General features: G+C 44.5%; 2 protein-coding genes across 2 annotated transcripts in view; both read left to right on the top strand.

Moving 5' to 3' along the window:
• LMNB2 (lamin B2) overlaps positions 1–10,848 on the top strand; it is a 29,891-nt gene extending 19,043 nt beyond the window's left edge. Inside the window, exons 7-12 of the mRNA XM_021378430.1 lie at positions 790–1,010; positions 1,596–1,887; positions 2,345–2,452; positions 3,279–3,398; positions 4,396–4,497; positions 5,687–10,848. Coding sequence (XP_021234105.1) covers positions 790–1,010; positions 1,596–1,887; positions 2,345–2,452; positions 3,279–3,398; positions 4,396–4,497; positions 5,687–5,728 — 885 coding nt within the window. The 3' untranslated portion in view covers positions 5,729–10,848. The remainder of the gene's footprint in view (positions 1–789; positions 1,011–1,595; positions 1,888–2,344; positions 2,453–3,278; positions 3,399–4,395; positions 4,498–5,686) is intronic.
• On the top strand, positions 12,251–12,854 carry TIMM13 (translocase of inner mitochondrial membrane 13). Its single transcript, XM_021378431.1, has 3 exons — positions 12,251–12,467; positions 12,562–12,630; positions 12,706–12,854. Exons 1-3 carry the CDS (start codon positions 12,330–12,332, stop codon positions 12,802–12,804), a joined length of 306 nt encoding a protein of 101 aa, XP_021234106.1. The 5' UTR covers positions 12,251–12,329; the 3' UTR covers positions 12,805–12,854.

Genomic DNA, 12,952 nt, shown 5'->3' with positions numbered 1-12,952 from the left:
ACTGCCTGGAATTGTGTTAGGCCTTTGACGCAGTCCTGCACCACATCCTTATCTCTTAGTTGGAGAACTATGGATTTGAAGGTTGGACTGACTATTCAATGGATAAAGGTGGTCGCAGGCAGAGCATTGTGGTCAGTGGCTCTCTGCCCACATGGGGGCTGCTGATGAGTGATGTCCCACAGGAGGTCTGTCTTGGTCTTCAGCATCTTTATCAGTGACCTAGACAATGGGATTGAGTGTAACTTCACTAAGTTTGCTGGTGACACCAAGCTGAGTGGTGCAGTTGATATGACAGAAGGAAGGGATGCCATCCAAAGGGACCTGGACAAAGGGCATGCAAAGACAGGCGGGGGAGTTGGGCCTGTTCAGGCTGGAGAAGAGAAGACGTAGGGGAGACCACATTGTGGCCTTCCAGTTTTTAAAGGGAACTTCTAAACAAGGTGAAAGACAGACTTTTTATATGGGCAGGTAGTGATAGGACTAAGGGGAAACAGTTTCAAGCTAAAGGCAGGGAGATTTAGGTTAGATGTTAGGGGGAAATTTTTCACTCAGAGGGCAGTGAGGCCCTGGCACAGGCTGCCCAGAGAAGATGTGAATGTTCCATTCCTGGAGGTGCTTAAGGCCAGGCTGGATGGTCTGGTGGGGGTCAACCAACCTATGGCAGGGGGTTGGAACTGGGTGATCTTTAGAGTCCCTTCCAACCCAAGCCACTCCGTGATTCTGGTGGGAGGGAGGTGATTTCTTTATTGCATCCACATGGATACCAGCTGGGTTTTGTGTTGTCCCTAGGCTAGTGCAGCAGAAGATCGCATTCGTGAGTTGGAGGAAATGATGGCTGGTGAACGGGATAAATTTAGGAAGATGCTTGATGCCAAGGAGAGGGAGATGACAGAAATGAGGGACCAGATGCAGCTGCAGCTTACAGAATACCAGGAACTGCTTGATGTGAAATTAGCACTGGACATGGAAATCAGTGCTTACCGAAAACTCCTGGAAGGAGAAGAGGAAAGGTAAGTATGAGTTCCACATGGTTTCTTAGGACTAATGTTATTTTCATTTCTTATGTTTATTTTTTGTGCCATTTTAACAGAAATGTCCAGATCTTGTTTCACTGAAGTCCCATTGTCTTCACACAGTGATGTGCTGCATGTAACACTCGCATGGAATGCTTGCAACTCTTCTCATCTGAACATCTGCCTAATATTGTTTTGCTTTTCATAATGGTGTCAAAGTGCAGTGGAATGTATCATTCTGAGCTTGACATTCATCTCTTTTTATTTAAGTGCTTACACGTACGTCTTTTCCTGCTTTTAAGTGATCAGGCACAAGAATAGTGTGTTTAGTAGTAGAAGTACTTGGGCGGAGGATTGAGCGGTCTGTGCTGTTCTCATTAGCACTGCATTTCATGTCACACAGTCATCCCGGACTGACCTCTTCCTTTACATGCAGTCCTGTTGACAAACACAGTGAGGCATGTTACAGTCTAGTTACCGAGTATATCGTACTGTTATTGCTTTGTGTGTTGTTCCCTGGATGAACTAGAAAAAATTTTATTTTCTTCCATTTGATTAAAATACTTACTTGGTTGTTTTAAGGTTGAAGCTCTCTCCAAGCCCCTCGTCCCGTGTTACTGTCTCTCGAGCTACCTCCAGCAGCAGCAGTAGCAGTACTTCACTTGTGCGCTCTTCACGAGGCAAGAGACGACGGATTGAAGCAGAGGAGCTTTCAGGCAGCGGAACGAGTGGAATTGGCACTGGAAGTATCAGTGGCAGCAGTAGCAGCAGTAGCTTCCAAATGTCCCAGCAGGCTTCAGCTACAGGAAGTATCAGCATTGAAGAGATAGACCTGGAGGGCAAATATGTTCAACTGAAGAACAACTCAGAGAAGGTGAGTGTCAGCAGAGCTCCTGCAAAAGAAGGAGGAGCTAAACTGAAATGTTGCGCAGTCTGTTGAACACAAGTCACTTGAGAGAAATAGCATATTTCAAGGTGTGTCATCCTGCAAAAATTAAGTGGAATTTGAAAGGTGAATATTGCAGAGTGCTAGCTACAAGGGCAGTGTTTGTTGCAGGATGAGAACATAGTCCTGAATGTCTAATCACATATACTGGTACCGTGCTTCTGGGAATGAGGCACTGGCTCTAGCAGAACTTTTCGTGTGAGATGTCTCTTTTTAAGTTTTTGCTGAATGACCTTAACAGAAGTATTGGGTATAGAAAGGTATTCTGAAGTTAGATTGCAGATGTCTAACAACCACATAAATAAATGTAAGAAAGAGACCTCACAAAAGTTTTGATGCCTGTTTGCTCACCCTAAATAAATAACCTTACAACTCTCCTCATTAGGATCAGTCTTTGGGCAACTGGAGACTGAAAAGACAAATCGGAGATGGAGAAGAAATTGCTTACAAATTTACTCCGAAGTATGTCCTCAGGGCTGGGCAGACTGTAACAGTAAGTCATATTTCGTGTGTCAGCAGTGTTCTTTATTTGATGTGTGGCAGCTGTAAATCTGACGTTTGCTGAGGCCTGATCAGGTGTGTAACTTCTGGACTCGTGGATCTTGTTTTAGAGAAGTAGGATTTCAGTTGTAGAAAGGCCAAAAAAAAAAAAAAGTTGAACTTGAGTATTAGCACTTCAGTGTTTAAGGCCATTTAGCTGAAAAAAGAGCTTTGAGTGGGGGGAGGAGGCAAAGATTGTTGTTTATTTATTCAAACAACCTTTGTTGAGGTTTGGAAGACTTAATCCTGCTCTACCCCTTCATGAAATAGGAACATTTCTTTAGTCTGGTAGACTTGTGCTGAGTTTAATACTTGACATTCTCAGCCTTACCTATAGTAGAACAACTGCTTTTTGCAATATTGTTTGACATTTAGTCTGCAGCAGAATTTAAAAATGGCTTTCCTTTTAATCCGTTGCAGTTATTTCTACCTTAGAATCAATTGCTCAGATACGTGTCAGAGCTGAAATTGATATGTTCCAAACTGTGTTTTATGTCCCTGCTCTAGTCACTGAGGCTGTGGTAGGAGTAATTGCGTTCAGATTGATGACTGTAATGCTAGATTTATTTCCCTTCTCTTGCCATGGCTAGCGGTAACTTTTGTTGCAGACTGAGAATGTCTTCCCACAAGTACTGACGTAAGTAAATGTAGGGTAAATCTGCCACTGGGATTTGGAAACAAAACTAATAAGGAGAGGAAAGTGGGAGACTTAGAAGGTTCGGGATATTTAAAAATAAAACATGCACAAATAGCTGATTACAGAATGTCTTTCTCACTAGATCTGGGGTGCAGATGCAGGTGTATCTCATAGCCCCCCTTCTGTTCTCGTGTGGAAGAATCAAGGCAGCTGGGGCACTGGAGGAAATATTCGCACATACCTCGTGAACTCTGATGGAGAGGTAGGAAGATAATTGTCTTTTCAATGTTGGAAGTACAGCAGAAGTTTCCATTTGGTTCCTATGTGTTCCACATTGTCCTACATCTGCCCAAAGCTGATTCTTTTAGAACTATCCCTGCTCATGCAGGGGAGGATCCTGCTTTGGCTGTTACTTATAAATGTGCCATTATCCCAGCGGCACGGTAGAAATAGGAAGGTGAACCAGACTGCAGTTGTATCCGTTTTCATGCTGCCTTTCTTGCTGGCAATTCTGCGGAAGCACTTTGTGCAGGAGCAGCAGCACAGGACAAGGTAGGAGGGTCATTTGTACCAACAGAACGCTTAGAATTCAAATAGAAGAAACAGTTAAAATACTGTCTGAGCATATTTCAAATCCATGTCCCTTCCTGCTGTGGCTACCTGTTGTTTCCTTGCTTAAGGAGACTTCTTCCACAAGGAGAAATTTGCATCTATGATTTCAAGGCTGCGAGTGCACAGAAGAATTTCTTGTTAATAAGAAGTGTTCAAAAATAGCTTAGTAATAAAGAAAGCTTCCTGATGTTTTAAAATTCTTTTTAGTGCCTGATTTGCAAGATCATCCTGATAATTGACATAAGCAATAGATGTAAAATGTTGAGCAGAAAGAATGAGGGTTCTTAATACAGTGTGATCGTACGGAGAAACTTCAGATTCTGACATTATAATACTGCTTGGAGAGCTCCTGGATCAGTCTGCTGTGAGTTTGTATCAAATTATCGAGCACCTGCTTCTCATCAAACACCTAGTAAAGAAAGAAAGCTGAAGCTAAGTTACACAATGATGCCTTTTGATAGCTGGAACGAGGAACGTTTTTGTGGTTTGCAGGACCATAAGAGTATTTCCTTATACAGCTGACTGTGATTGTGAGGCAAATTGATTTAAACCCTCCGAACATTAATGGGAGTGCTATGCTGATGATACAGCAAAAACTCAAGAGATGCATGTAGACCACTGGTCATCTTCTCTTTCCTTTTGTGTAGGAAGTTGCGGTGAGAACTGTTACTAAATCAGTCGTCGTGCGGGAGAACGAAGAGGAAGAGGATGAAGCAGACTTTGGAGAGGAGGACCTTTTCAACCAACAGGTAATAAGGTGTAGGCCACATTTTTAATTTGTTTTTAGTCGGTTTGAATTATCAGCCCAGGTATAGTGGGTTTCCCTTCAATTTTTGCCAGTTCTGAGTTTTTCCTCAGTCCTTTTTCCACTGGGTGCTTGCAGAAGATGATGTCAGAACAGCTTGCAGCCATGCAGCATCGCTCCGGCATGCAGAAAGAATGTTCCAGGAATTGCTGCTTGAATCAGTAACTGTTCAGCTCAAGCAGTGCTGCACATCAGATTGGGATGGTAGGGGATCTATGGCAGCATCCTTCAGATCAGATTTACAGCACTACAATGACTTGAACTGTATTTGGAGTTGGTAAGACTAGTTTTAGCAGTCAGTAATTGCTGGACTGCTATTCCCCATTCCAGCGTTGCCTTCTCTGAAAAAAAAGAAAAAGAAAGGTGTCTGTGGCATTTCTGCTGTGAACAGAACATAACCATTGGGAAACAGGACCACGAAAAACCAGGAAATGTTGTTGCAAGTTTCAGTTTATTTTCTGGTAGTGTATACATATTTGAAATAAACTTGTTTTTCCTTTATAACACCACCCCTCTGTGGTCTCACTAAATGAGAGCTATGTGGTCTCATAGCTCTCATTTAAGTATTGAACAGTAACTAAACTAGCCAGCTGTTGGCAGAGTGAAAAGGAGAAATATGCTTTATACAGGTGATATTAGGAAATCGTTTATTGTAAATGTGACCATTTGGTTCTTTGGATCAGTGGCCACGAGTAGCTCTTTGCAAGAACTATTTTTGTGCAGGTTTGAAGTTGAGTTGTGCAAACTTCTTTTGCTTTTATCAGCATTTTCATGGTGTAAAGCAACTGAAACAAATAATTTTTGCACCTCAAGAAGCAACTTTGCAGCATAGATCTATCTTGAAAGGAAAGACTTGAAATAAGGAAGGGAATTCCTGTGAAGAAGCAGGTGATGTTAAAATTTTCATTTTCCATCTCTGTCGGTGTTGAAAGTGTGGACATGAGCCAGAGTAGCAGCATCTTACTCCTGTGCACAGACTGATGTGTAATATGCTTCATCTGCAGTTGCAGTGCCCTCTGAATGCAGCTGAACTAGGAGGAAGGTGCTTTTAACAACGGAGATGACCACAGTCTAGTCTAACAATACCAAGAGCTAGTAATAAAGTAGTTAACACTATGTCTTTCTGATTTTAGGGAGATCCCAGAACAACTTCTCGAGGATGCTCAGTGATGTGAAGAAAGAAGAGAAAAAAAAAAAGAAAGAAACTATTACTTGCTATTTTTTCCATTTATTTCCTTTTATTTTTGCTATTTTTTTTTTTCCTCCAGAGCCACTGAAAACTATTTTTATACGTATCATCTGATTTCTTTGATGATTACTCCTTGGTACATTTTTATATAAAAAAAAATCTAAAAAAAAAAACCTTTACTGAACAAAACTGCCAGAATTTTTAATAGATTTCTTAATTTCTCTCTCTTTGTTGAAACACTGTATTGGAATAATTTTTTTCCCTATACAGAGTTTAAAGTCTTATGCACAAACCTGCAGCAGAAAAGAAATTTTTAGCTAAAATGGGACAAGACTCCTTGAGTGTATGGTAAATCTGTACTTTGTGCGTATATAAGCAGGATAACATTAAAAAAAAAAACAAAACAAAACCAAGTTTAAGAAGGGATGTTTATCTGCAGGGCCTCAGGAGAGATTGGTGATAGTGTTTTCTCTATCCTTTAAGAAATGATAGTATCTTGTGAGCGCCCAGCTTGGAAAAATTAGGCCCCAAATTCATTAGAAATACTTCTCCACCAATGGAAGTAATTAAAGGTAGCTGCATTTTAGACAGGTCTTGGCTCAGGACCATGGATTTTTGTCCTACTCCAGGATTTGACAGCCTGGTGTATGAACATCTGAATCCTGTCAGTGCTCCAGCTCCATGTCATTATTTCAGAAGACGGAGAGCGATGGCTTCTGCTGTCTGAAGACACCATCTTAATGTATGGGAGTGTCAAAAACAGACTTCTAATTGTGTTTTCAAAGGATTTTGACATTGTAACAAATGAGATCTCGTTAAATTGTGAATGCAAGTTGTGATGTATAGTATTTATGATGTTAAGCATCATGATTTAATGATTTTGACATATTCAGCATTGAACAGAATGACTAAGATTTTAATGTTGAAAATATTTTTACTTCTGACAATGATAAATATTTGGGGTTTTAAAGGTTATCCTGTGTAAATGTTGATTTTTTTTTTTTTAAATCAGACCTAAATGCAGCTTGTTCATACTTGTCTTATATTCGGAGGGACATTGTCAGATACATTAAGCAGCGTTTGCAGAATAGTACAGAAATAGTTGAGTGACATTTTTGAGAGTTACAAGGAGCTGCTGTTGATGTGGACAGAAGCATTACTTGGCAGTGTTCAGATCCTCGAAGTAACAGTGAGTGACGTGAACCATCTTTTTTTATATAAACAGCGCTTTGTATCAGTAGCAGATGGTTTTTGTTTCAGGATGATGACTTCTGTATCTGACAGCGTCCCTTTGGCTTAAGGTTTCCTCTGCTGCACTTCTGTGGAGGTAGCTGTGACTCTCTGAAGGTCAGCATTCAGATAGTGCATCGTCAAGCGCCAGGAAGAATACTTGACTGCTCCAAAGAATGTATTGGCTACTGTCAAGCTGATAGTTTTTTCCACTAGTTCTTAGATACTGTTTGATGGCAGCACAGAATGCTGTTGTTACCTGCACTCTTGAGCTCTGATCCTGTCATTCGAGTAGTTTAGACTCATCAAACAAGCGGCGAGGTTTGGATGTTTTCGGTGGCTTTTGGACATTATGTTCTCTGAACAATATTATGACTGACAGATATAACCTAGGAGGTCAGTTTAGTGGCTTTGACTGATGGCTTTGCAGTGCAAGCAGGGTGGGAACAGAAGTGAGATTTTGAAGCTTAGGCGTGTATTTTGCCATCTGAAAATAAATTCAAGATGCTACTTTTCTCTGTTTGGGTGGGATGGTTTAATTACTGAAGTTAATGAGCGTAGTTCTAATCTTGTATTAGTTTGCCAGGCACTGCGTTGCAAAAAGCAGCTGGAAGATTTGGCTGTTTGGGCTGAAGGGGTCATTCCATGGGTATCATTGGCCATTTTTCAACTGTAATTTTCCCACTCTGCTTGAGTAGAAGGTGAAATATGTAGTAAATCATGTCTCTCTCTCTCTGTAAAGTGTATCTAATGAAATTATGTTTCTCAGACATACCGTTAACCAATTGCCTTTTCTAAATTTGTTGTTATACAAATGGATGCAATCAGTTTAAAAGTATTTTCGCAGTGCACCTTCCAACCACTGGGCAGCATTTCCCTTTCTGACCCACAGCTTCTATCACACACTCACATCATGTTTGAGAGCTTTTTGCAGTTTTTCCTTAAGACCTCTATTTATTTTTTTTTTTTCCACATTGGCCAGTTTTCAGATTCCTTATTCTCCTTGAAGATTTTCCTGTAAATATGATTGCTCTGTGATCTTAAATACTAAAGAAATGAATGTGCTTTTTTTTCTGTAAAGAATTGGCAGAAAGGCAGCTTGAATGAGGGGGAACCTCTTGCTACCTGAGCCACTGATTTCTTAATACCTACTGTATGGGAAATGTGTCGCCTCGTAGCCTTAAGGAGCGGTGTTTGCCGGTGTTTTATCTTACACCCCTCAGTGACAGCATGCAGAATTTCTCCTTGGGTTTAGAACCGTTTCCCGTAGCTTTGGAAACACTTGCTTTTCTTTATTCAGCATGTGGAGGTGCTCACAGAAAGCAGTGATGTGGGAGAAGCTGAATTCAGCAGCCTAAGTGTTGGTGATTCACAGCGCTTTCTAAAAGGCTACTTACAGTTGGAGAAAGAATTCCTCGCTGTAAACTACAAGACACAGAAAAACTACTGTATTCCACTTGTTTTCTTTGTGTGTGTCTGTCTTCTTCAGACAAAGTTCCTTCCTCTTGCTTTTGATGCTGAGCTTCAGCATAACTTTAAGTTGGTGCTCTGCACTGGGAGTTGTGTTTTTTTTTTTCTTTTTTGCTGTACTGAACCAAAAAGCATTGGTGCTGCTTGTTCTCTTCATCAAGGATTTCCTCTTTTCATTTTCAGGACAATTGAAATGTTCTGTTCACATAAAATCCAGCGTCACCTTGCTCTCCTTTCCTGTGTAGTCCTGCAGGTGAGCCACCTCTCAGGAATTTGGAGGATAGTCAGCATTTCTGCTCCGTTGTCTGATACCAGGTGTGGAGCTTGAAGGTGACGTACATTGGACTTGTCAGGAAGAATGCTTTTAAGGCTTCTCTGGTGGGAGAAGTTGATCAGTGCAGCTCATGTCAGAGTAAGTGTTTGAGCGTAACCACCCATAGGAATGTTCTTACTTCAGAAGTACAAGCAGCTTTATTCTGGGTGAAACAGTGCAAATGAGTCCTGAATAACTTACACTGGGGGGTCAGGGAGAAGGAATAACGGCATAACTACAGAAAAATAGTTAAGCCGATCTTTTAATTGTGTAGATGGTGAGCGTATTCTATACAATACTGCTCCTAAGTTTGCAGATGCTCCTGCTGGAACAAAGGCATCCTGCAGAGCACGGTGGGGCTCTGCGGGGCTTCTGGGCTTTATGCTTCCCCCACGCTTCTGTCTTTGTTGCTTTAGCTGTTGTGTTGCAGTGACTTATTCCAAGCAGTGGAGTGGCTGTGATTCCTTTGTTGCTGCACACCTTTAGCTCGCGCTCTGTGCACGTGGGCTGCTTCAGGCCCACACGTTTGCCCTGACAAAACCAGCAGTTGACGCGTTGCTCACTTGTCCTCAGCACCCTTCTGCTGTTCGATGGGTGCCAGCTGGCATCGTTTGTGTTTGTAGCAGGAACCAATAGCCTCAGGAAGAAAACAAACATCTGCTTCCCATGGACTGTAATGTAAAAGCCAGACGAGCTGGTCTGCAGCTCACGTTAGTCACAAAAACCATATTGCAGTGCGAAGCAGACCATACTGTGAAAGGAGATTCCCTTCATGTGCACGTTTATCCTCGAGCAACAGGACACCTCATGTTCAGTTTAGGGATCGTCATGTTTTTTATACACCCTTTTCCTTCTTGTAATCCTGTGTGAAGGCCTTTTAGCTGCAGCCTGAGCAGGGGTTGGTTGGAAGAGGCTCGTAGAAATCCTCTTTACACCCTGGAATGTTTGAGAATCTTTTGTGTGTACGATTTTGATCTGTAAGATTTTGATGCTGTATGCCAGCGCTCTGTTTTGCATGCCTTGTAGCCACTTCTCTCCCTTCCTTAAGCCATTCATTCTCTGTCTTCTTCTTAATTTCTTATCTCTAAACAAAGGCTTATCCGTATTCCATTGGGTTTTCATTGCCACTGCTGGGTCCAAACCCCGAGCCCTGTGCAAGCAGGGGACAAAGCTTTGTTGTCAACCAGTGAGTGGAAGGTGAGATAGTGATTGCATTTTTGAATCATTGTTTTAGATGAACGGCAGGACAAATGAGAGATTGTCATTTGTCTGATGTCTAAAATGGCCTGGGAAACAGAATTTTTAATTGCCCTTCAATGTGCTTAGCTTTAAACCACTTTAAAATAATTTAAGTGTTTGTTTTTTTTTTATACAAAATCATATTTACATGCAATTATCATTTGTAAGCATAATGCCTTTCTTGAAATGCTAAGGTCTAGAGAGTGAATAGGACTCTTAATGTCAAAAGACTCCGTTCAAAACCACACGAGCAGCAAATGGACGCGGAGTTCAGGAATAAAGTTCTTATTGGACTTACAAATTTTCCTGTTGGCTGTTACCGAAGTGATGATCCTTTGTAAGGTAAATGCTGCTGTGTATCTCAGCTGCCCAGGTCTTCATCACACTAAAATCATGAGCAATAAGCTATTTTAAGCAAGGTCAGGCCAAAATGCTTTACATTTGGGCACAGCGATACCTTCTTCGTTAAACTCTCTTTTCGTAACGATGATGGTGATGCCTTGAATTGTGGATTTAGTTTTGCATCGCAGCTCGCTCTGCTCGCTGGGCAGTGTCACTGCCTGCAGCCAGCCCGTTTTCAGAAGGCTCGGGTTTTATTTTAAAAGAAGGAATTGTGAGAAAAGGCACAAATTGGAATGCAAACACAAAAGGATGGGAGTGTTCCATGGAGCTCATGAAAACTGCGCAATGATCTAGACTTTACCATTTCAAAATGTTGTGGTTTTATTTTTATTTTTTTTTTTCTTTTTAGAATATGCATGCCAAATGTCTTGTCTTTTTCAATGATTTGTAATATACATTTTAAGACTGGAAACTTTTTGTACAACACACTCAAATAAATGTTTTGCATTTTATTTGTTTCTTTCTTTCCTTGAACCGACACGGAGGGCTGTCGAGTTGCTGTGTCCCGGGCAGGACCTTGTGCTGTCTGAGACAGGATCACTGGCTGCCCATGCTCCTGGATGGGGTCAGTGGGATCACATGGAGGGCTCCAGAAATGAACCCTCTGCTTTACGTTTTGCTTTACAGAAATGAACCCTCTGCTTTACATTCTGTCCTCAGCGGTGAGCAGTGCTGCTTCCAGCTGAGGTGCTTGCCAAGAGCCTGCGTAGCAGGGGCAAATGAACTGCCCCTTCCCTCCTCATCATTGCCCTGAAGCCTCTGTTTCCATTCAGCCAACTTCAGCTTGAGAATAACAGCAAATACTGAGCGCTGCCAGACCTGTTAGAGTTACAGCACGGGCTGACCCATTGCTGGGCTGTGTTCATCATCACCCCACGGAAGCGCTGTGCATTCCTGGCTGTGCTGGGCTCTGTATTCTGGCAGCTGAGGAGGCACTGCCTGGACTTGGGATAAGCAGTGGTGTGCTCTGCCAGTTTCACAACCCATTTCTTGTATCGGGGCTGTACCGTGGGCAACCACCACCTCCTCAGCATCAGCTGCTGAGAGCTGCGACGTGCAGCATCATCCAAAATCCAGGAAGAAGACTCTAAGCCCAGTGTGCCATTAGAATGCAGCGTGCCTTTATTCCTCACGATGCGCACCGGGCAACGTGACAAATCAATCCTGAGCTCTGAGAGTTCAAAGTTCTAAGTTTAAACCATTAAGACATCCATATGCAGTGCATGGGCATACATATTCATTCTTTTTCAAGTACTCATTAATATAAGCTAATATCCCTTGGGGGTCGTATGCCCACTTCCTTTCTCCCCCCATTTCCACCATCAGCTCCATCACAGTGACTTCTGGCCGAACTCGAGCAAGCTTCCATGGCTTGCTAGGCCACAGCGAGCAACTTCCAGAGCAATAGATGTGAAGTCCGAGCACGAAGCCCTTGCACCTGGTGGGTGCAAAGATAAAGGTCGTTACTGTGACTCCAGTGCTTCTTCTGAAGCAGAAGTAAGAGAAAACAAGGCTGCTCGTGCACCAGGCAAAGTTGAAAGCTTTAGAACCATCACTCACTCATTCCTTTTGCTGAACGAATATTCTGGTCCCTATACTAACGCACTGATCCCCGTTGCTAAACCGGTTTAGCCGTGCTGCCCTGCTCCGTGCGCTGTCCCGCGCAGCGCTGACGCAGCACCCGGTGAGGCCGGGCCCGGGGCCGCACAACGCGCGGTGCCCGACCCCCCCCTCACGTCCCCCCCCCCGCCCCGCGGTGCCGCTCGGCGCTGCGCTCCCGCCGCGGGGACGCGCACGGCTGTGGGTCTGGCGGGCGGGGGCGCGCCGGAGCCGCGCTTCCGTGCGGGGCCGCGCGGGGCGCGCCGGGAGCCGTAGTTCCTCGGCGGCCATTGCGGAGACGGCGTGCGGGCCGGCCCCGCCGGGACTCTGCGCCATGGAGAGCGGCTTCGGCTCCGACTTCGGTTCCGATTTCGGCTCCGGGGCCGGCGGGGGGGGCAAGCTGGACCCGGGGCTCATCATGGAGCAGGTGAAGGTGCAGATCGCCGTGGCCAACGCGCAGGAGCTGCTGCAGGTCCGCTCCGGGGGCGGCGGGGGACGGAGCCGCGGTACCACGCGGCGGGGGGGGGGGGGAGGGGGGGCCGGGCTGCTGACGGCTGTCTCCGCAGCGTATGACGGACAAATGCTTTCGGAAGTGCATCGGGAAGCCCGGCGGAGCGCTGGACAACTCGGAGCAGGTGAGCGGGGCGGGGGGAGGCGGTGCGGGCGGCCGCCCCCGGGGCTCCCCCCGCTCAGGGCTCCGTGTGCCGCAGAAATGCATCGCCATGTGCATGGACCGCTACATGGACGCCTGGAACGCGGTTTCTCGCGCCTACAACTCCCGGCTGCAGCGGGAGAGGGCCAACATGTGACACGGGCACGGAGCGCGGAGGCGGTGGCAATAAACCCTCGCTGAACCCTGCGCTTCCTCTGGCTTTTATTAGCACCGAGACCTCCCGCTGTGTGCGCCCCGAAGCCCCGTGCTGTTCTGTGTTATGGGCAGGCCCGGGCACGGCCAGG

Source organism: Numida meleagris, chromosome 27, assembly GCF_002078875.1.
Source record: "Numida meleagris isolate 19003 breed g44 Domestic line chromosome 27, NumMel1.0, whole genome shotgun sequence".
In the NCBI taxonomy this organism is placed as follows: Eukaryota; Metazoa; Chordata; class Aves; order Galliformes; family Numididae; genus Numida; species Numida meleagris.
The sequence above is the reverse complement of the archived record's forward strand: the minus strand, read 5'-3'. Positions and strand labels throughout refer to the sequence as shown.

Bases quoted from the DNA above. Each gene is read 5' to 3' on its own strand.
- TIMM13 (XM_021378431.1), top strand. From the start codon at position 12,330: ATGGAGAGCGGCTTCGGCTCCGACTTCGGTTCCGATTTCGGCTCCGGG. The intron at 12,468-12,561 runs GTCCGCTCCGGG...CTGTCTCCGCAG, and splicing joins ACGCGCAGGAGCTGCTGCAG to CGTATGACGGACAAATGCTT. The intron at 12,631-12,705 runs GTGAGCGGGGCG...CGTGTGCCGCAG, and splicing joins CGCTGGACAACTCGGAGCAG to AAATGCATCGCCATGTGCAT.